The sequence below is a fragment of the Candida theae genome (assembly GCF_024610275.1).
Source record: "Candida theae strain CBS 12239 chromosome Unknown scaffold51, whole genome shotgun sequence".
NCBI classification, from domain to species: domain Eukaryota; kingdom Fungi; phylum Ascomycota; class Pichiomycetes; order Serinales; family Debaryomycetaceae; genus Lodderomyces; species Lodderomyces theae.
The window spans coordinates 48,785-71,603 of NW_026261418.1; the positions used below are offsets into that span (position 1 = coordinate 48,785).

A 22,819-nucleotide genomic window follows, 5' to 3' on the forward strand; every position below is an offset into this window, starting at 1 on the left:
TTTTTTTTCTCTTCTTTTAGCGCGTCTTGTCCACCATGGAGAGGGCCAGTTTTTGATTCCTACACTTTATAAGAAACACATATGGCTTGGGTCTATATCGAAATTACAAAACATACTACACACCTACAGCTTTAAAATGGGATCCAAACTCTCAACAGCAACTTCCGAACCAGAGTTGGTCACAGCTTCGCTCACCGTTTTGAGAAACGTCAGTTCTTCTCCCCCAACTTCGTTCCCTGATTCCAGTACACCCTGTTCATGAACCTCATTGACGGTGATTTCGTCATCATCACTGTCATCATCTTCCTCTTCTACTCCCTCTTCTTCTGCTTCTTCCTCTTCTACTCCTTCTTCTTCCTCTTCTACTCCCTCTTCCTCTTCTACTCCCTCTTCTACTTCCTCGTCCACCTCCTCCTCATCATCATCATTATCACCCTCTAAAATTTCGCCGATACCTGCTTCAACCTCATCATCGCTTTCCACAAGATCTTCCTCCAATTCCCCAACTTCAGCGGAAGCTACTTCTCCACTAATTTCAGCAAAAACGTCACTAAACTTTTCCAAACTCAAGTCATCAATATATGCCCTTACTTCACTGTCCAATGCGTCACGTCTACTCTTCAACTCCTTAAACACCAACTCTGGTATATTTAGCGAAACGCTAGCATCGCCAATACTTGCATTCACCTTCTGCACTGACTCCATAACTGCAACCCTTAGCGCATCTGGATATTGACTAGTCTTGTCAATGGTTGACAAATTGAACTTTATTGTCAAAATATTGTACTTTTTATAGTAAGCAAGACTAATGGAAGAATTCACAAGGCCAGTTGTATCAGCTGTCGCTCCGGGAACATCCTTGTACTGGTAATAGCACCTCAATTCACTCAGGTAGCTATAATCGTGTAGGTTGTTTGATTTTTGCTCAAACGGCAACGAAGTTGAGGCAATGATTGGGTCAACATACAAGGCCTTCAAGTTGCTCAATAAATTCATTCGCGATTGTCTCTCACTAAGTGCAAGATACTCAGAATTACGATCGCCGATTGAAGCATCAGCGTGGTACTTTGACATTTCCTGTGCAAAAGTGTCGGGAAACTCTTTTAGCAATACCAAGTTGGTTATGTTCTTCTTTGACGATTTCAATTCAAGAACTTTTTGCAAGTATTGCTCAAAGTTGGAGTATACGTTGGCAAATCGGTACGGGTTTGCATGATCTGAAACAGGCTCTGCTTGAAGTCCATTTCCCAAGGCGAGCAACTCTGCAACAAGTTGCGCTTTTTCATCAATCTTGCTCACAATGGGCTGGGTAGTAGTAGTAGTAGTAGTAGTAGTAGCAGTAGCAGCAGCAGCGGGGTGCCGCATGATGTATGAGTTGACTTGCTGACGCACCAGATTATATGGTACAGCATTATTCTTCTTGTAAGTTTGTTTTGGCTTTCTAATCTTTTCAGCTCGGGGCACTCTGGCTCTAGTAGGTGAACCTCCATCATCACGTCGTATAGTCACCTGATACCTTGTTCCCCCCGGCGATGTAACATCCGACGACTCAATTATTTCATCAGTGGGGTTTGTAATAACTGGCGGCTCGTAGTTGGGGTCACTCATAAGTTTGGTGATCTCGGCGTCATAATTGAACGGTTTATTATGATATCGTTTGAAAAATTCATCCTTTAGTAATCCCTCCTCTTCAATGTAGTTCTCAGTGGATTGTTGTTCCCTAAACTGTTTCAACCCATAGAGCATAGTTTCCTTAGCTAGTGGTTTGCGCAGGTTCTTTTTGTTTCTCTCTATAATCCTGCACTTGGCACACGTTTTAAATTGCCTCACCTCCATGGGCTCATCATCCAATCTCTTTCTTTTGCACCGACGGCATCTTCTAATATCACTCCTCATCATATTGTTAGTGGGGAGTGAGGTATTTTTTTTTTGTAAAACTTAAAGGTGATTACCTGATTTCAATTGCACGATATATAATGTATATCACTGGGATCGATAACTGGGTCGATGAGAGACTGTTTTCTTTTTTTTTTTTTTTCTCACTGCGAACCACACTGAATCTCGATTTTTTCAAACTAGTGAACGATAAAGCGATTTGGATGAAAAAAGAGTTACCAGAAGTTGATAGTGCCAATGGATAGCAACTAAAAGTGGTGAAACTTTGGTGTTGTCTGCTGTATCTTTCAACGGTGATGAAGAACTGACAGAACTACCTTTCGTCGACTTTTTTTTTTTTTTTGCCTCTATTTTTTTTTCCGATACAAAACCAGCAAGTCACGTGTATCATCTGATTAAAATTAATTTTGAATTACGCCGTCACCAATCAGAAAACCGCATTCACTGAATCTAAATGTAGAATTTGGCAGCATTATACGTAATACAACTTGTTTTACATGCCTTCTACAGACTTAAATTTGCAGCCAATTTTCCTCGAGAATGAGTTTTTTTTCTCTCTCGATTTAGGTTTTTAGTTACGATTTCGCAGCTTAGAACCTCTGCGCGAACAAAAACGAGTTCACGAAAAGGTAGTAAAAGTACCAGTGCCAGTTTCTGGTACAAGCTATTCCGCATATCGATTAGTAGAGCTCGTGGGGAGCTCGGGATGTATTTAGTGGGATAAGCAATGGGTGATGGTGTACAACTAGACAAAAGAAATACCTTCCCAGATTGAAAAGAATCAGTTTGACTAGGGGTGAATAGAGGCAACCTCCACCTGAGTTTGAAGCTTGATTGGCAAACATGGTTCAAAAAAAAACCAATCATCCTAAAACAAACAAGAAGGGAATTTGGGGGTATAGGCTTCAAATTGAGCAGACATCGTATATAGAATCAAAAATACAAGATAAAATAAGAAAAAAAAAGATAATTATGAAGAGTACGAGATTCGAACTCGCGCGGTAAACATACCAACAGATTACTCTTTTGAAAGGAATCGAATCCCTCGACTTAAGTCTGTCACCTTAACCAACTCGGTCAACTCTCCATATTTCACAAAGTTGATATCTTTTAGACATACTTATAGTAAGTGTCCACGACCCAGATAATTTGTTTTCTTTCGTGTGAGCTCTCGTGCGAACCTGCACACTCTTCGACCGAAAGCTACGTCGTGTCTCGAACCTACATATGACGAACTAAAGCTAACCATAAGCGTATACTATACATCTAAATAACCTATACAGAGTGTGACCTGGTTAAAGCCTAGTCTCTGCCTTCTTGATAACCATCTCGTACTGCTTCAAATCAGGATCAGTAGTGCACGAACCCCCACAAACAACAATCACCAAAATATCATCCTCCTTCAAATGCGAAAGACTTTTGTACAACAAGTCCAATCTATTGTAACAAACGGATAACGCAGCTCCACACGCTGGCTCGACAGTTGCACCACAGCATTGCTTGTAAGCGACACAAGCTCGGAGAGCATCGAGGTCATCGATGACATCCAAATACGAGTCTATTCCTGACTTCTTGTCGTGATAGTAGTCTAAGGATTGCTGAGTGGTGTATGAACAAGCAAGTGAAGTGGCCAACGAGTTTACATCCTTCAATGTGATGAGACTTTTTGCTTTGATTGTCTCACTGAGTGTTGGTGCTTGAGCTGTCTCAATCAATAGGATATCTCCTTGTAAGTTGTTATTAACCATACCTTGATAAATGCCATTGTATAATCCACCTCCGCCAAATGAGCACACCATGCCTGCAAGCTTCTTTCTATTTGATCCAAGTTGCTGATTCACTTCATCCACCAAGGTCGAATGGCCAGTCCATATTTCCGGGTTGTTGAATGGATGACAATAAATATGGTGGATCCCATCAGGAGCCGACTCAATAAGAGATTTCAAGTAGTTGTCTGCTTCATAGATTGAGTTACCAAACAAAATCACTCGGGCTCCATATTCCTTCAACTTTTGTTGTATAATTGGCTTTGCAATGGTGGGGATAACAACTGTACATTTGACGTTGTAGAATTGGGCCAGGTAAGCAGCAGCTAAACCTGCATTGCCACCACTTGAGGCAAAAACATGGATATCATTGAGCGACACACCTTCGCCTTTTGCCTTATCAATTGATTGTTTGACCAAGTACCCGATTCCTCGCAATTTGAAACTTCCTGAAGGTTGCTCTGTTTCATTTTTGAAGAAAATACGGCATGGAGGCTTACTGGGTAAACGATTGGTAACTTCAATCAAGCTGGTTTTCAAGTATGGGACGTCTTTGCTTGTGTTGAATTGAGTATTTGGCTGCAAATTAGCTGTAGACATGTTGAAGTCTTTGATTAGGGGAAAAGACAAGACAACAAGAATAGGTGAGGATTTCTTATATATAAATATATATAAATATAATATACAGCATAGCCAAGAGAGAAAAGGTTTCTCTAATTAGGTCAGTGGGAGGTATATACAAATGGAGATAAGGCATCTTGCTCTCCTTTTTCACACGGCACTTGCTCGTTTTAATATCGGAGTCAAGGAAAAAAATGCAAAGAGAGAAAGACTTCTTGCGACTCGGTGTGTGACAAAAGAAACAACTCCGCTGCTCTGTTTTCCTTTTCTGACTCGGTGCGATTCTTGATTGACATCTTTTACGGCAAACCCGAGCCACGAATAACCGAAATAAAAAAATACCTCATGTTGGGGAAAAAGGAGTTTAAATGCCACACTTTTGGTTCAAGGAGTGGTGGCTTGAGGAGAGGGGGGGAGGGAAAAAAACTTCAAGTAGACACGAGCTACATTTATCTGAAATAGCTCGAAATCAATTAGAAGTTGAGATATTCTGCCATGAGTAAGAACCTCATCGCAAACCTGCTTCTTTGTAACTCTCAACAAGCTCAATATTGTTACGTCTGCAACATCGAACTATTTGAAAAGAGAAGTCAGTACCTAGCATTAGAATGAACCATTACATAGTTATACAATGAGATTTGACAATTCTGTATAATCCTCCCTTCTATACTTCATAAAAGGAAGATCAACGGTGAATTCCAAAGATTGGATGGAGCTTTTTTCAAGCGAGTCTACAACATATCATATGGAACTGTTTTTTGCTTTTTGCAACATCCATATGAAGCAGTATGGACCCAAATGACAGTTAGCAAAAAAATAAAAATAAAAAAAAAAAAAAAAAAAAAAAAAAAAAAAAAAAAAAAAAAAAAAAAAAAAAAAGGAAAAAATAAACTTGACCTTCCATCAATCATTGCTGTCAGATTGTGATTTGAAAAATCTTGGCTATGATTTGTTGAAAACCTACAAGACCAATCCAATATCACATCACAACGCGTCTCATTGAGAATCTTACACCCGCAACTACCCACTAGTGTCTTTCCACAAGCAATCCTTTCCCCCCCCCTCTTGAGCACATCTAGACGCAACCACTTCCCACTTCTTCCCACCCCCACGTTTTTTTTTGTTTTTTTCTTTCTCCCGATGTGTAGTACAGTGACACTAAACTACAATGAATTAAGCATATTTAATTCAAAGTGATATTTGTGCCTTGCACTACCTTTTGAGGAATTGACTCATAAAGTTTAACTTACACTTGGAATGAGTTTCAGAGAGTATAAATATGGGTCAATTTCCCTCTTCTTTTATATTATCAGTTTTTAGAGAAATATCGAATATATACTACTTTATATTGTATCACTTAGTTTACGACAATAAGTTGGAATTCAGTGTTGGTTGGAGACCGCACTGACAGACTCTAACTTAGGATGTTGTAACAGCTCTAACAATCATTTACTCGTTGTAATAGTAAGCTACGGTTCTTTAAGTAGACATCTTACACTCACAATAATATCGGTCAATAAGTTACTTATTATTTATTAGCGTTCTTCCTCCCTAGACTAATAGGAAGCGTGCAGTCTACAAATTAACTCGCGAGAAGTGATGTTACTGTACGACAATCGTGTGTAATTTACAAGAAATTTTATTGAAAAGATTCCTTGAATTACCATACTTCAACATATATAAACGATTAACATATGTATGATCTTATTCTTTTGAACCAGGGTGTTTATAGTTCCACGCCGTGATTTCAACAAATTCTGACACGAAGCTCACATCTTCATTGTTAAACCCCCTGTGCTCTTCTAAGTAGTTTGGACGAATCCCGATTTCTCTGCATAATCGGTTAATACCAGGAAAATGGTAATTGTCAATAGTAATGAATAATATATACTCTTTGTATAACAAGTCGAGAAGTTTTTCGACTCTTTCGAAATGTTCAAATTTTAGGTATTTGTGTAACCTCAAAACGTATACTGGTAGATGATCCACAAAGATAGCAGTACCATCTTTTCTCATTCTTCCATGTACTGCATCAAACATTGCATCCTGTATGGCATGCCTGTTGGGTATTCCTTTGGAGACCTCTTCCAAACTTTCTTCGATTCGCCTTTTTGTATATGCTGGTTCAATTGATAATATCCTCTGATAAAATTGGAGTAGAGTTATCTTTTCACCCCCCTGAGCCATTACGTCAACAATTCGAAGGTTGCTAACATTGTTGAAGTGATTTAATAAATATGTCAGGAATGTCTCAACAGCTTTGTCTCTATCCACTGGAAGATCAGTTTTAAACATTTTCTGAAGATGTTTCTCTGTCAAATGTTTGTTGGTCATTGTATGCAAGAATCTAAAAATTCTTGCATATTTCTTTGCGATTATTAAAACGTATGGTTTCCATGCGGTATCATCTAACTCATATGGATGGTCAATATTGGAATAAACCAAGTCAATTTCCTCTTTGATGATTTGCTCAAATGACATTTGATGTTTTCGCTGGACGTGGTAGATGGAATGCTTAGGTGATAAGGAGCTTTTTTTTTGTCTTCATTTTGTTTGCTGTGTCAAATCTCAGCCAAATATGACACAATGCTGCAATTTGATCCCTGAGATCCGTTATCGTAAAATGTTGAAAGCTTTAGCTGTCAAGCTACTCTGTGCGTCTTGACAATCAGGTGTGATATCCGTAATTATATGGTTTACCATTGTAAGCGAGTCTAATCATTAAAGTTCTCTTCGTTCTATAGGACTAGAAATTACAGATATTCAATGGCGGCCCTGACTAATAATTTGTACTCTTTGGTGGGCCCGGAACCTTTTTTTTTATGATAATTAATGAGCTACATAGACTGTCAGCCAGCGGCCAGGCGGAAGACATTCTGCCACCTGACTATGTCCGGCATATTAGTCATCACAGTTCACTTGGTGACCTCTAATACAGAATTGGTATCTAAGCTAGATGTCTGGGTTTGACACACGACTATTGCGGAACTTCTCACTATGTGACAAAAGTCTCATTTCAAAACAAACTACATTCATTTCTATAAGCCGAGACATCGAGACACCAACGAATACGTCTCCTGTCAACATGACCGGGAAAGTATGTCCTATTTACATGAAAGAGGGATTTGAATATATGAACTATGAGATGCAGTTGGACGATGGTGTATCGAAAATAAATTCTTTATGGATTTATCCGTCCTTCCGAGAAGAAGATGGTCGTATATTTGCCCCTGAAGAACAATTCAAGATTATTATTAGTTTGTATTACAACGAACACAAGCTTGATGAGTACGTAATTCTTGATAAACTTGCACTTGTTTTTAGGAATCCTTGGGTTAAAAGCAATTTCGAAGTGAACGAAATCATCAAGGACAATGAAATTGTGCTAGAGATTAAAACACCGGAACATCTTCAAAACATCACAAAGGGGGAATCAGTACAAAAAGTTCGAAATATACCCATTACTATCCACCTTTGTACGACAGTTGCCACTTTGACCAAATTCACATTAATGAGACCAATTAATGAAGGGTATTCGCTCATATTATTGTATTATAAAGCCGAAGCTCCAATCATGGCAAATGACATAATTTGGAATGAGTTGGAGCACCTTCAAGAGGATATGAGGGAACTGCAGTACCAGGTTAAAAAGTCTCGGAAGTCGTTCACTGAAGTATCAGAGAAGAAAGAAGAAGATTTGGGCATCAGATTCCGCGATACTGGGATTAGTCAGTATTTGCCGCGTAGCCGATTCCAGAAGGTGGAAAGAAAAGGACTCAGTACAAGTTTGTATGGACCTCATGTACGGAAACTTATTGCACGGGCTCAGCATGAATTACCTACTCCAATACAAGGACCTTCTTTTTTGGAATTCACGTACAAAGAACTTATCGCGAACTCCATCAGCAACTTCAAAGATGACATTGATGCATGTGACAAATTCCATACAAAATACAAGATTGATCCAGATGCACTGGCTTATTATCTAGAGAAATGATTGCAACTTTTTGGTGAGGAAATGATATTTATACTCAATTCCCGGGAGACATTTCTTATTATATAATGTATAATATACAATCTGCCTATTTATAATTAGTTATTATCGACAGAAGTACCTGAAGTACAGATGTCTAGAGGCATCCAGCAAGCTGTTAAGATACCCAACATAAGTGGCTGTCTATTACGTGACATTGAGATGTAATAAAAGTTTGTGGTTAACGCGTATCGGAGATTGGATTTTATATCCCAGAGTTTATTGACGAGGTCGGGCACTACAAAAATTTGCTATATTCCCCCGATGTGCCAATTTAAGTGCTAGTTGAGTGAAAAAAAGTGAAATAGTACAATTTAAATAGAAAGTAAACAATAAGTTTGTGTAATATTGGAAACTGTGACACGAGCTTTCCTCTTGTTTCGTCTAGAATAGCGAAGCTTAATTCTGATAAGTTCAAGTCATATAATGAAAGATACCTACGATGACTTGAAGGATTAGCAAATACCAAGAAGATGTTAAACCGGTTGAAATGAAATTCAAATAGGTAAATTGCTATATACAAACGTATTTAAAAAATAGCCCCAAAGAACTGAAATGTATAAAAATCTTTTGAAATTGTAGATAAGGATAAGTAGTTGAAACACGTGCACCGGAATATAAATTAAGACCGAATGTAATGATAATCATGGAATAAGCAGTCAGTAAAAAAAAAAAAAAATAGAAAAACAAAGATAGCAACTTTCTTATTTCAAAGGGATTATTTATTAGTATTTCTCTATACTTCAAATATGTAGCTTGATTGTTTGAACTTTGAATATATATAGGAACAATTGTTCTCAATTACTTGCCGTATCTTTTTCTTAATTTCAACATCAAGCTTTGCAATAACTTACAAAATAAAGAACTTACCATCTATTATCAATTTTGTTTGTGTTATCTCAACGTTATCCTTCAATTTTGAAGGACACAAAAAGAACCCTATTATAATGAGTTTTAGACACAATAACAACTCGCCCGGAAGAGGAAGAAGGTACAACAAGAACTACAACCAAGAAGGGGGATCAAGTGGTAACGACAGCCACAACCACAACAACAACAACAAGAACAAAAGAAGAAGAGAAGAGCTGGATACGTATGTCCCAGTCCCACAGAGCTCATTTCAATCAGCGCATTCCAATTTGCCACGAAACTGGCCAACTCAACCTAGATCTCATTACCACTCAACAAACTCTACAGTTTCATCACATACCGAGAATATTGTTACCAATCAAAAACAAGGCCATGAATTAGGTCGTTCGTCCAGGGATCGAATTGGTGATTCAATTTTTCAGAAAAGGATACCCAAATTCAACGATACTAAGAATTGGATCGATATTGATATGGAACAAGATCCAGAGGATGTCGTGCAAAAAATAAAGCATATATACCCGTATGGTGTTGAAAAGACAGTTGCAGCAGCAAATACCGAAATTAATAATATCTTGAATACAAATTTGGTGACCTTGTGCAACAAGGTCAAATACGAGCCAAAAGATGGAATTCGATATTTATTGGCTGTTGTTCCCAAAAAAAGGCATTGCCTTTTAATTGGAAATGGCGTGAGTATTGATGATGTATTCTTGAGTATCGTCAACTTTCTTTTTGAAAACATATTTCAGAGAGTCCTTATCGTCACTCGGAATGTACAAGAGACATTACAACAATTGGTATACTTTGCTGGAACAAAACTTACTATTAACAACAAATTCCACACCAGTGAAACTGAACCTCACATCAACATTCAAGATCCATCGGAACTCGATGACAAAGTAAAGGTCGACTACATAATATGGACAGTTTTTTCACCATCAGATTTAGCAAAAATCCCCACCATAACCAAACAAGGACCCACACTTATGGCCAGTCCGTTTGGCCTAGATGAGTTTAGCATCCAACAAATAGGAGCTCAATCTGAGGCCATAATTTATCCAGTAAACAAAACATGGTGTAATCTTGAACTAAAATTTATTAACAGTACTTCATTAGATAAAAAAATTAGATACATTAGTCTAAATTTTACTGGTTCAGATTGGGGCGTCGCATGTCTAACAAAAAAAGCTGCTGAAACTGTTGCAAAACACCTTGGGAAAAGAGTTTTACATATAGACAAGGAATTGAGACAGAATTTGACAAGGATTCAGAAATCCGGGAAACCCGTTGTCACCAGTCTTCTTCAAAATTTATCATTATGCAAGACAATAATTTTGATATGCCCTGACCGGAATTATAAGAAATTTGAGAATTTTGTGAAAACATACGAAGGACGTAACAAGAAGTACATAATTCTTATGTGTCAGGGTGATTTTTCTAGTGGAAAACCTTATTATGATCTTGGTGTGGCTGTCAATGCTGAGATGTCGGATGAGATTGTTGCAGAGTTTAAAAAGGAAATAAAGGGAAAAAAGCTGCCTAAGCAAAAGAAGCCTAAGCAAAAGAACAATCAGCGACAGAAGCCTAAGAAAGCCATGAAACGAAAGAAAAAGGAATGATTAGAGGTTTGATTTACTTGATTTCATATTGTATAGATTAATGTGTTTTCTCAGTAGAATTGCACCCAGTCACTTACAATATAACCGATCTCCTTAGCAAAAGTATTTAAACTTTGTAATGGATAGTTTAGCAACCATGTTGCACTCTTACAACTTACCATTGCAACCGGGTTACATTCTTAGAATCGACCATTGCAACCAGGTTATAGTACCAATTGTTGCTACAGCTGTTTTCATTATAAATAGCCCTGCAATTCCTCCTGAATTGCAGATTAGTTTAGTTAGTAGATCACGTTATAATATACGTCTACATTAACATCCTAGTTATACAAACTTTCACTTATTGCTTAAGCTTTCAAACTGCTCACATGATACAATCAGTGGGACATGGCAAGGGTTAATGATAGTTTCTAAAGAACACAATAATGTAGATATAGACTGTTACAACATAGAGCCCTCAGTAGAGAGAAAAGAGATCTATGAATTCTGTACAAATTCAATAACACAAAAAAAAAAAAAAAACAAAGTAATCTCCAACCTATGGCATTTTTGATGGATACATAATTACCAAAGAGTGATTTATTGGACTTTGTTTCCCTCGTCGGAGATAATGGAGGGGTTAAATAGAAATCATGTTCTATTCTGTTTTCTTCAATTCAAATGTACAATGCCAATTAAAATCAATTTAACTATTGCAATTTCAACTCTAAATAATCCTTATCGTCAAAATCGATTTCACGGTTGTTTAACAAGTTCGTGATAGCAAACGCAAGACGAGAATGGTTGTCGATGTGAATTCGCTCTTCATGGTCATAGATTTCACGAGCTATTCCCCTGATGAACTCAGGAAAATTATCATCATTGGCAATTTTTTCAACTGCCTTTCTCTGCGACTCCTGAAAAACGTAATTCGGTGGTTTTACGTAACTTTTGTCTTTAATCTTGAGATATGTGACTTGTGCGAGTAGGTTATGCCACTTGTTATAAGCTCGAAGACCACCAGCGTCTTTGTCACCAACAAATAAAACTCTTAAGTCAAACCTTTTTTCCAACTCTTGAATTAATTCTTCTGGTATTCTAGACGAATAACCTTTGGTTTCTAAAACTAGAAAATTGCCTCCCTTATAATTTTTCACCATGATTGGTGAAATTGATATGGTAGATTTCTCGACAATAAGAACCGTCACACGTTGATGCAAATTCATGGGGAAGTCATTGATACTAGATGATGTTGGGACGAATATTCCTGCAGGGATGATATTAGTAGTAATGATGGCTTTGCTCTCACGAGTAAGACCAAAGTCTTGAAGCTTCTTTTGGTGAATGCTTGTGAATTCGTTCAATAATGAGTTTAGTTTATCCTCTTTATCATGACATACTTCGTAGGTCTTGTAATATAAGCCCCTTGTAGGGAGAAGTTCATCTTTTTCTTCTAGAAAATGTTCAATCATTGTACATATTATCGCTGTATAGGTTCTGGATCTGAAGTCATGGTAGTCATAATATTTGATCTTTCCGTTCATAGGTATTGCATATTTAACTGGATAACCATAATGGCACTTTATATTCAACATGCGCCAGTAATACAGGATTACTTGCCACCCTTCTCTGTCTATTCCCACACGGGGATCGAAAGTAATGTAGCTTGACATAGCCACTTCTTCGACAGGTTGATCTTCAATTAAGTACATTTATTGGATGATTTGGTAGTGAGAATAAAGAAGTGTAGGTAGGAAAGTGTGGATTTTTTGAGGTCAATTCTTTGTGGATTCATTTGGTTGTGCAAGTTCACAACGCGCATATCGGAGTTATACAAACTTACTTATATACACTGTCCGTGGAGTATCTTAACAGCTTTCTAGATGACTCTAGACATCTGTACTTCAGGTACTTCTGTCGATAATAACTGATTATAAATAGGCAGATTGACAATAAGAAATTTTAGGGACTGAATGCAAATTATAATCTCCTCACCGAAAAATTTCGTGTCTAGCCAAATAAAATAAATATAAAAATAATCATCAAAGATAGACCCAACCAAGTCCTGTTTAAACTGGTATATTAGCATTGTATGTCCCAATACACAATTCAAATTTGACCAACTAAATGATACTTGGCGTTATCCAAGAAATCACGAGTGTATCGAAAATGAAGTTTTTATGTGATAAATCCATCAAGGCATTCGATGAGTTGCCATCCGATTTCGAATCTCCGGTCAAAGCCACAGAATATATTCAACAAACAGACTGTTTCAGTACCAAAGAAGACCATAAACGACGTGTCTATTTCGAATGCATAGAACCCCAGTGCAGGTTCTTTTTCACATTGACTCACAACAACAAAAACAGTACATTTCATATGAAACAAGGCTACTTTAGGCATTTCTCTGCATTTCGTCATCATACAGTGCCACACGATGAGGGTATAACGCATGAGCACTACCAAGAGGAGCCATTAGGTATAGTACGTTTTTTAAAGGGTTGACAATCATTGATAAGAGAACATACTTCCGGGTAACTTATAGGGTCTTTATACGTATAGAAGTTTTATGCATTATTTAGTTTCATACCCGTCTTCTAAACTACACTATCTCAACCTCTAAAAAAAAAAAAAAAACACCAGTCGTATTCACTACATCCAAGTACTACACCCAATCACCAAAGAGAAGTGATCACTGACTTAAGAAACAATTATATGGCATGTATTTTAAAACACCTGATACTCACATTTTATAATCCAGCACACTAGGGGAAGTTACCACTTCGTTTCCACTCAGTAGCCCAGGATCGCAATGCATTGAATCACAAATGGTCAGACTTCACATCTGAACAAATATTTGATATCAAGCATTCCCCATAAGCGATTTTGAAATGCTATGTGATCAGTATTGCAACTTTGATCTTGTAAGAAATAATCTCTGACTTTTCTTACTTAGAGGGAAAATTACTTTCCTCCATTGAATCATCTTCAACTGAATCGGCAGTCATTTTATCTGTTTGTTCTTGCGATATACCCTGTTTTTCATTTTCTGATTTATCACCACCCAAAGATACAAGAAATTGTCGATGGGGTGAACTATCTGAACGGTCTTTGATTTCTGGATGTGTTGTACTTCCTTGATAGGATGAAGTTGTATCAGAACCATTGTCGATATCCTCATCTACGCAAGGGAGTAGCCTCCACTTATTGCCATAGACATGTAAAGACACTTGTAAAGTTTCATCGTTTCTATCAATAACAGATGCCTTTTCCGGATAAGGAATTCCAAGATAATAGAGAACCTCCTTACTGAACCCATAGAAGCCACTCGGAGTGTTTTTGCTGCTTGACATTGTGTGTGTGCTTTTCTGTCCTCTGATGTTCAAATTTGACTGGCAATTTGGAAAATGTATTTGTGGAATTAAAAAACTGTGGATAAGATAACACACGTGCGCAAAAAAAAAAAAAAAAAAAATACAAAAACAAAATTTATTTTCAACATCATGCAAAAATACACAGTTTCAATTGCTATGTTTTTTCCTTTTTTGTGTTGTTTATTTTGTTTCTGTAATATGTATTCATAGGCATAGGCGTGGGGAGAAAAGGTGTACATATTACACACACCCAACCCATAGCTGTGCATATATTTTTATTTAATTATTTAAATGCATCAAAATCCCCAGCCTCCCTTTAAAATTCTTCTTCTTTTCTTTTCCTTTTCCTTTTCCTTTTCTCTTCTTCTTTCTTTTTTTTTCTCCTCATCCTCCCCCCTTGCCATGGCTACTTTGGTAGTATTTGTCAGACACGAATGTGAGACTATTCGTTAGTCCAAAGGCATCGGTCCCTTTTTTTTCCCCAGAAACTCCATGCATTTTTATGGTCGGAAATCCCTTATGTTTTGGTATGGTTGGGTAAGCTGATTTTGGTCTGCTGCTCTATAAAAACTCTGGTTTTTTTTTACAGGTTAAATGTGGCAAAGCGAGGGGGAGAGGGGGAAATTTGTTACAGTTTCGGGTCTTTTATGTCACTTGAGACACAAGCAAATAACAGAGGAAAACTCTTTTTCGAATGACAATTGGAAAATCAATCTTTTTCTTCCTTTTGGAGGGAAAGAGCTGGGTGGGACGCTTAGTCGGAAATAAGCACCGACACAAAAGCCCCCTGATTTTTGTGCGCAGAATTTCCGAGAAAAAAGTGGATTTCCGGATAACATGCGTATTTTATAGTGGGCGGGCTGGCTATCACAAAGGGGAAAATTTTGTTACAATTGAAAAAAATACAGAGACAAAAAAAATTATAATTTTTTTGGTTCAATGTGTTTTTAGAAATGTAAAATTATATAGTTTTTCCCTATATTCAAACGAACTAGTCCAACGTAGTTGAAAAAAGAAGAGAAGAAAGAAGAAAGAGAAGAAAGAAGAAAGAAAAAAGTACGTTTATATTTATAAATTAAATGCATACTGTTTATACTGTAGTCTACCACTCTGTCAAACATACATGGGGAAACTCTACTTCTTCCTTGTTATGTTGACCACCTCTAAAATTATTCTTACAAGCATATTTTTGCATTGGGAACCACCAATAGATAAGCATGCATGCAACGTAAACCACCAAAACCACACAAAAGTAATTCATACCGGCGGCAGTGACTGGGTAATACGTTGGGAATGAAAAGAACACCAAAACAAACACCATCCATACTAAAAGAACGACATTGCAAAATGCTCCAATTTTGCCCAACCAGAATGGACCGTGTTGAATTTGACGTTTTCTCACCAATAAGCAGATTGTTGGGATTGCATAAGCAATGACCAAGAATGAGACACATGCCAATGATGTGGCTTGTAATGCAGCATCAGAAAACACCAAGACGGAGACAACAGTGACCATCACAGTTGAGAATAAATGGGCGTATAATGGACCACCAGTCTTTGGGTCAATGATAGACAAGTACTTGGAACCTGGCATACCATTATCTCTAGCAAAACTCCAGCACAATCTAGCTTGCCAAGTTTGACAAGCAATGGTACACCCGGAAGCAGTTAAAAACACCAAAGCTCCCAAACAAGTGGCACCAACCTTGTTTCCCAAGGCTTGGTAATAAATATCAAGAATAGGCATACCAGTGGTAGACTTGATAATAGTGTCAAGATTGCGAATACAGAAAAACATGGCAATGGAATAAGTGAATGCAGTACCAAAACCGATGGCCACAGTGGATAAAACAGCCTTTGGGATATCTCTTTCTGGTTGTGAAGTTTCTTCACTTAAATGGGTGACACTATCAAGACAAGAAAACGACCAAGCTGGGTTAATCAACCCCACAATAAAAGCAATACCACTCGATGGCCAGCCTGTACCATTGGTGAACTCAACAAAGACAAAATGAGCTGAGGTATAATGACCCCTTGAACAAACCAAGACCGTGACCAAGATAATCGCATATGAAGTCAAACTAATACTAAATATACTGTTTCCAATGATTGGCAAAAATCTGTGCCAAACATTAAACAAAAACAAGAACCAGTTGACGATATTGTAAATGATGAAAATTTCCCATTTCTTGGTGACATGATTGGGATGATTCAAATTCCAAAACCCCAACAATTCCAAAGCCAATGCCAAACACATTGATGCTGTTGTAAAGATGGACCCACCCCATGATATACTACCAGTAATGTAGGCCCAGAAGCTGGCATATCTCTTTGGTGCCAAAACTCTGGCCCAAACATATTGTCCACCAGCCGAGGGCATGGCACTTGCCATTTCACCCAAAGTAACGGCAATACACACAGACACAGAAGCAACGATGATAATACCATAAACAATCAAGACCGGACCACCTGACTGGATACCAGTGACTAAACTTGACGAAATGCCCAACCAACTGTTGGTTAAAGAGAATCCAATCATGGCAAGACTTAGATTGGAAAAGTTTCTCTTCATTTCTCCCTTGGGCGCCGATAAATCATCTTTGAAAGAAAGAGTGGATTTGGATTCTTCGGATTCAATGTGTTTCTCCACCTCTGGGAAGGAGGAGGAAGAGATGTACTCCTCCTTGTCTGGACTTTTGAAGCTGCTACTCATGGGTCAGCAATTGATACTGAATAAATAATAAAAATGAAATGAGGGAAAACTTTGTAGAAAAAGAAAGGGAATGTACCTAAAAAGTCCTCTGTCCTTAGAGTATAGTGGAAGTGAATAATCAGTTGGTAGATTTATGGGTACCCCATAAAAAGAAGAAATACGATGAAAAAAAATTTTTTTTTTTATATCTTTTTGCGTAAACCTCTCTCTGTATATATATGTATTGCAATCGTATAATCTATTGGGAAAAAAAAAAAAGAAATGAAAACAAAGAAAGAGAGAGAGAGAAAACAAAAAATCTTTTCCAGGCGGTTACGGTGATTGACACAAAAAGGAAACAAAACAAAATTGGACCAATTTAGATCTCACACAAGAGTCAATTTAATTTCACTTTCTACTGTGAACGCTTTTCATCGTCAAATCATCGCCAAAGAACTGGGTCTAACTGCTCAATTCCCTTTTGCGCGGTGATTCGCTGCACCCCAACATGGTTACTGTGGAACTGAAAGATAAGAAAAGTCACGACGAAAAATTCTACAGGGTGCCAAGATTAGCCTCTAACTCGCTGTGTGGCAAATTGTGCATCCGCAGATGTGCTGTAATGCAAGAACATATCGAATCAAAGTATGGCCTAATATATAACATTTAGGGTACATTTTACTTCCCTTTTTGAATCCAAGAGCAGAGAAACGTTGGAAATAGAAGGACCCTTTGTGCAGAAAAAAAAAAAAAAAATTTCATCCAAGTTTAGAAACTATGCAAACACTATGTCAACGGTTTGATATATATATATACATATATATGAATGCTGCATCTGTGAAGCATCTTTCCAAGAGACAATCCATGCATCGTATTTGTATATTCGCAAATTGAAGGTTTGTATAATTGTCAAAAGTAGTCTTTCTTAAAGGGATCTCACATTAGCATACAGTTGCACAAATAAAATTAAAATCACTCGCACGACATTAACAAGAATTGGTGTACGAAAATTAATGTTACCTTACCCCATCAGATATGGGAGGAGGTGGTCTCTTTGCTTAGACTCATTACATCTTTCTAAAACTAACTCATTTGAAATGACAGTGTAAAATGAGAATATAAGCCTATACCTTCGTTTTGCAAAAGTAGTGCACTCAAGAGATCAATAGATTTCCCCCCTGCTATTGTTTGTCTTATTTGTGCAAACTTAAATGCAATCCTGTAGTTAAGCTCCCCCCACACACACACACACACAAATGACGGAGGTATAACACCGAGATTATACATACGGCAAAAAGAGAGTTGGAAGTTCCCAACTATTTGAAGGAAATAATTTTTTTGCTGGATGACAAGGATTGTCATTGATAGCAAAGGAGCTCTTAGTGTTTAAAGGTAAAAATGTTGTATTGAAATCTCACCCATGAAACATAAACGACTACTGTATTTACAACAGAGCCTAATACAATGAGTTCAAACTTCATTGCAGATCAAAGTAGGGGTACTTGGACTCTGGGAACCACGTCACCACCCCATCCCCTACCAACCCACAAGTCTTAATTTACAAAAAACAATAAAAAATAAAATATTTGCACCTACTGACACCTCTCTTTCATTAATATACATTCCAGACAGGTTCTTAAAAGATACAATAAAACATTTCTTCTATCCATCAACGCATCGCATTTGATATTGATTGAAAACAATGGTCATACAAATATTCACATAGCATACTAAACCATTCCCCTCTCCTCAAGCACAAATAAAGGAACATCAAAAACTGAAGCCTATATTGTATGGAGGGAGAGAGTCACTCTGCTAGTGATGTTTTATAGACACCAAGTATAATGCACTGTCTATAGTGATGGAATACTTTTGGACAAAGTTGAAGAAGAAAAGAAGAAGAAAGTGAGAGATGGGTCTCAAAATGAAAATTTTTTTCGTCTTCTTCATTTGTCTTTGTTTCTTGCTCAGAATTGTTTGATTCTCTTTACTCACATCCATACATCAATAGTTTATCATACATTTGGTCAATTTTTTGTTGTCTGTTGTTGTTATTTACCACCAATTGAGAACAGGAGATTAGACTTACATCAGCCCAGCTATTAATCCATCAATTACCGTCACTTAACCAGACTAGTGACATCATACAGAATGTTTGCAAATAAGTTGAGTGCGCCTTCGCTTGGTGGAGGGCTTTTTGGTCAATCGCAGCAGCAACAACAACAACAACAACAACAACAACAACAACCACAACAACAACAACAACAACAACAACAACAGCAGCAGCAGCAGCAACCACAAATCTCAATCGGATCAACTACTCAAACTACAATCAACCAACCTACCTCACTAAACACAACCACTGTTGACATCACCGCTTCATTAGACAACTCCAGCAGCGATAAAATCTTGAAAGATCTTTTGGACTCTGCTAGCAACTTGCCCAAATCTCACATCAACTACCACAACTTTGGGTCTATACGTTTAACCTTGGATGAACTTGAACGTAAATCACAACAACTAAGAAAAGAAGCAGAAGCTGGGGGCAACAATGCCAAGGCACACTATTTCTTAGCCGGTGGAGGTGTTGCTACTGGCGATATTGAAGACGAATTGAACAAGATTCAATTACCGAAAACAACCACCACTTCTTTCTACCAGCCAACAAATGCAGAAACGGTTGAAAGTCACTTGAAAAAGAGAAAAGAAGAAAACATCTTGAGCACAATTGAACAATCATTCTCGGCAGCATCAAACGATTTTGACAACTACATCAATGCAAACATATCAGTCGATTGGAAGGCAAGAAGAGACGAATTGAGAAAGTCAATGGGTATAAAAGATAGTGCCAAGTTCAAAGAGGAAGCAGCCAAATTGGCAGTAGTTTGGAAATCCACTTCAGCAGCAGCAAACATCTTCACTCCTTTGAAAACTACAAGCTCCTCCCTTTCCTCATTGAAACAAATCTCACGTGAGAAATTTGAAAACTATGCCCAGGTCATTTACGAATTGAATCAATCTCGCTTACTTGATGAACCATTTTCATTATTTTTAAACTTTCACGAGTTGAACAAGGGACAAGACGATTCAAAATCAAAACAAGTTGGAGACGTTTGGAAGATTTTACAGAATTTCACCCTGGAAAACCTTGCAAAGACTAGTCAGGAGAAGAAATTTGCCAATTATTCCGAGCTGGATTTGCAAAATGAAATTGTATTGAGTAGTAAGCAGTTCTTGGAAGCGCAATTCTTGAATTACATTGATCATGTATATGTCAAGCACGAAAAGCCAGCCAATTTCCTTCCACGAACAAATATCAATAAAGTGTCATTTTTCATCCACCAAGTCATTCTCAAAAATGAACCTGACTTGGTTAACAAGACATTGCTAGTGAATGGAACGCCAATTTGGGCTTTGATTTACTTTTTGATGCGTGCCGGTCTTTATGCTGATGCAAGAGATTTAGTCACCCGAAATGAAGAACTTTTCAACAAGTTTGATCGAAATTTCCCAGTTTACATGAAATCATTTGTCAATGAGCATAAATTACCTTCGAACTTGAGCGAAAGAATTCATCAAGAGTTTAGTCAACAATTTCAATATGTGTTGAATGATATTGAAACTAGTGTCAATTTCGATCCTTACAAGTATTCAGTCTACAAAATTGTTGGTAAATGCGATTTGAGCAATCCATCACTTCCTCAAGCAATCAATTTAAGTGTGGAGGATTGGTTATGGTTCCACTTGTCCATCATCAATGAAAGTGAGTCATCAATTTTTGAAAACTACTCATTGTCCAATCTTCAAAATAATGTCCTTCTGTTGGGTGCCAAGTACTTTGCATCGTCCAGTTACTCCTTATATCTAAAGACCTTGATCTTGACCGGGTTGTATGAGTTGGCAGTGCAGTATTGTTATGATGTTATCAATGAGGCTGATGCGGTCCACTTGGCCATTGGCCTAGCATACTATGGCGTACTCCACTGTTACAATTCAAATAAAAACGAAGTCATAACCGTCAACAACAACAAGTACCAGGTGAATTTCGGTAGAATCATTGGTACGTATACAACATCCTTCAAAATAAGTGATCCCAAAGCCGCGTGTGAGTATCTCATCATGATTGCTTTAGTTGATACACGGTTAGCCCACGATGCATTAAAGGAGCTCATACTTGTAACAAGAGAGTTTGGGCCCCTTATTGGAGAATTGCACCCTGAAACTGGTTTCATAGAGCCTGGAGTATTGGAAAGTCAACGCAAATTGATTGGATTAGAAGACTTGACTTTGTTCCAACACGACATTGTAGGCGCCACTGCCGTCAAGTGTGAGGATGAGGGAAGAGTGTTTGATGCTCTTTTACTTTACCAACTCGCTCGTGACTACGAAGCAACTGTGGTGCTCATGAATAATAAATTGGCCGACATCATCGCCACTAGCGAATTGGACAAGTCAATCTTGAACGGGGGCTCAATCGACAACAGCTTGGTGTTACAATCGGAACATATCTGGCGCAATATATCAAAGAGCAGCTATATCAGCAAAGTTTCTCCCCCAGTGAAGCAAACTTGCGACTTGCTCATTTCAATCATCAAGATTCGTGAATTGTTTGTAAAGAGACAATGGCGTGAAGTGATTTCCGACATCAACAAACTTGACTTGATTCCAGCAGATGCACATGACGACTTGCTAAAAGTTCGAAACTACAGTGACTTGATCACCAACAACAAATTGGATGGCAACTTGGTCAAGGTGTTGCCATCATTGCTCGTATTGGTGATGACATGTATATCCAATTTGAATTACGGTATTCTTGCAAGAAAATTCCAACCATTGAGCAATGAACGTGAAGAGTTGAATCATTGGAAGAAAATAGCTAAAAATTGTGTGGTTTATGCGGGTATGGTACAGTACAAGATGCCCCGGGAGGTATATAGCTTATTGATTTCTTTAGAGTCACTGTTATAGACATGGAAATAAAAAAAAAAAAAATTCATCTTTTCTTGCAAAGAAAAAAAAAAAAAAAAAAAAAAAAAGAAAACAAAAAGATTCAGTACTCATGTCAAAGAAGAAGCTCGATACATTTGAATTTCCTACAAAGTTCAACAATTTACCAAACTCGCTCACCCCCTACTACGTTCCCGAGCCAGAAATAGTCCTTCATGATCAAGTAATCACCATCAACAACTTCTTCAAGCCTGAGCTATGTCAAGAATTGATCAAGTCATTTGAGACAACGTTGAAATTGGAAACGACACCCCTCATCAAAAGCAAAGATTATGCAGCAAGATACAACGACAGGGCCCTCGTAACCGACTTGAAATCAGCAGATACATTATGGCAATACATGAGACAGATCCTCACTACAAACCCATACGATGACGCCGACAAGCAGCAAGTTGTCGACACTTTTAAATCTGCCATTGGGCTAAACCCACAGTTGAGAATTTATCGGTACACGCAAGGTCACCATTTCGGTGCGCATTACGACGACTCAGTTGCGTGCAGTGTGCCTCCCGGTGGGAAATCCAAGGGCAGGACGCAGTGGACACTACTTATTTATTTAACTGGCGATGACGAATTTAGAGGCGGGGGCACGATCTTTTACCCTGACAATGGCAGTGAGGCGCTAAATATCCATCCTAGTAAAGGAATGGCGTTGTTGCACAAGCACGGTGATGCTTGTTTGCGACATGAAGCGGAGTTGGTGAAGAAGGGTGCAAAATGGGTTTTGAGAAGTGACGTCATATTTCCAAATGGAAGATGCTGATGTTATTTGGCAGAGGTTACTCGAAGGATGAGTTGTGATATCCGTATAGAAGATAACGTTGGCCAGTTAAATAAGTTTACACACAGAACCATCTCTTTTATTCTTTAGGGCTTTTGATGTCTTACATAAGCAAACAAAGCTGACTATCGCAAGGTTCACCTCAAAGAAAGTGTCTTCAATTTGAACCACAAGTTTCTCT

General features: G+C 37.9%; 9 protein-coding genes across 9 annotated transcripts; 3 read left to right on the forward strand and 6 right to left on the reverse strand. All coding sequences in view use genetic code 12, as the record gives it.

The window, feature by feature from the left end:
• Positions 1 to 123: 123 nt before the first annotated feature.
• On the reverse strand, positions 124 to 1,899 carry KGF57_002003 (uncharacterized protein; the record flags this gene model as incomplete). The annotated part of the gene is made up of 1 exon (XM_051751270.1): positions 124 to 1,899. One exon carries the CDS (start codon positions 1,897 to 1,899, stop codon positions 124 to 126), a length of 1,776 nt encoding a protein of 591 aa, XP_051609506.1.
• Positions 1,900 to 3,191: 1,292 nt separating this feature from the next.
• CHA1 (Cha1p) lies at positions 3,192 to 4,262 on the reverse strand (the record flags this gene model as incomplete). The annotated part of the gene is made up of 1 exon (XM_051751271.1): positions 3,192 to 4,262. One exon carries the CDS (start codon positions 4,260 to 4,262, stop codon positions 3,192 to 3,194), a length of 1,071 nt encoding a protein of 356 aa, XP_051609507.1.
• Positions 4,263 to 5,987: 1,725 nt separating this feature from the next.
• On the reverse strand, positions 5,988 to 6,764 carry KGF57_002005 (uncharacterized protein; the record flags this gene model as incomplete). Its single annotated transcript, XM_051751272.1, has 1 exon — positions 5,988 to 6,764. The coding sequence occupies one exon, from the start codon at positions 6,762 to 6,764 to the stop codon at positions 5,988 to 5,990; it is 777 nt and encodes a 258-aa protein (XP_051609508.1).
• Positions 6,765 to 7,368: 604 nt separating this feature from the next.
• KGF57_002006 (uncharacterized protein) lies at positions 7,369 to 8,280 on the forward strand (the record flags this gene model as incomplete). The annotated part of the gene is made up of 1 exon (XM_051751273.1): positions 7,369 to 8,280. One exon carries the CDS (start codon positions 7,369 to 7,371, stop codon positions 8,278 to 8,280), a length of 912 nt encoding a protein of 303 aa, XP_051609509.1.
• Positions 8,281 to 9,263: 983 nt separating this feature from the next.
• Positions 9,264 to 10,805, forward strand: KGF57_002007 (uncharacterized protein; the record flags this gene model as incomplete). The annotated part of the gene is made up of 1 exon (XM_051751274.1): positions 9,264 to 10,805. The coding sequence occupies one exon, from the start codon at positions 9,264 to 9,266 to the stop codon at positions 10,803 to 10,805; it is 1,542 nt and encodes a 513-aa protein (XP_051609510.1).
• A 689-nt stretch (positions 10,806 to 11,494) lies between these two features.
• Positions 11,495 to 12,496, reverse strand: KGF57_002008 (uncharacterized protein; the record flags this gene model as incomplete). The annotated part of the gene is made up of 1 exon (XM_051751276.1): positions 11,495 to 12,496. The coding sequence occupies one exon, from the start codon at positions 12,494 to 12,496 to the stop codon at positions 11,495 to 11,497; it is 1,002 nt and encodes a 333-aa protein (XP_051609511.1).
• A 1,236-nt stretch (positions 12,497 to 13,732) lies between these two features.
• Positions 13,733 to 14,137, reverse strand: KGF57_002009 (uncharacterized protein; the record flags this gene model as incomplete). The annotated part of the gene is made up of 1 exon (XM_051751277.1): positions 13,733 to 14,137. The coding sequence occupies one exon, from the start codon at positions 14,135 to 14,137 to the stop codon at positions 13,733 to 13,735; it is 405 nt and encodes a 134-aa protein (XP_051609512.1).
• A 1,123-nt stretch (positions 14,138 to 15,260) lies between these two features.
• On the reverse strand, positions 15,261 to 16,871 carry HNM1 (Hnm1p; the record flags this gene model as incomplete). The annotated part of the gene is made up of 1 exon (XM_051751278.1): positions 15,261 to 16,871. One exon carries the CDS (start codon positions 16,869 to 16,871, stop codon positions 15,261 to 15,263), a length of 1,611 nt encoding a protein of 536 aa, XP_051609513.1.
• Positions 16,872 to 19,001: 2,130 nt separating this feature from the next.
• KGF57_002011 (linker nucleoporin) lies at positions 19,002 to 22,620 on the forward strand (the record flags this gene model as incomplete). The annotated part of the gene is made up of 2 exons (XM_051751279.1): positions 19,002 to 21,779; positions 21,922 to 22,620. The coding sequence occupies 2 exons, from the start codon at positions 19,002 to 19,004 to the stop codon at positions 22,618 to 22,620; spliced, it is 3,477 nt and encodes a 1,158-aa protein (XP_051609514.1).
• Between the last annotated feature and the right edge of the window lie 199 nt (positions 22,621 to 22,819).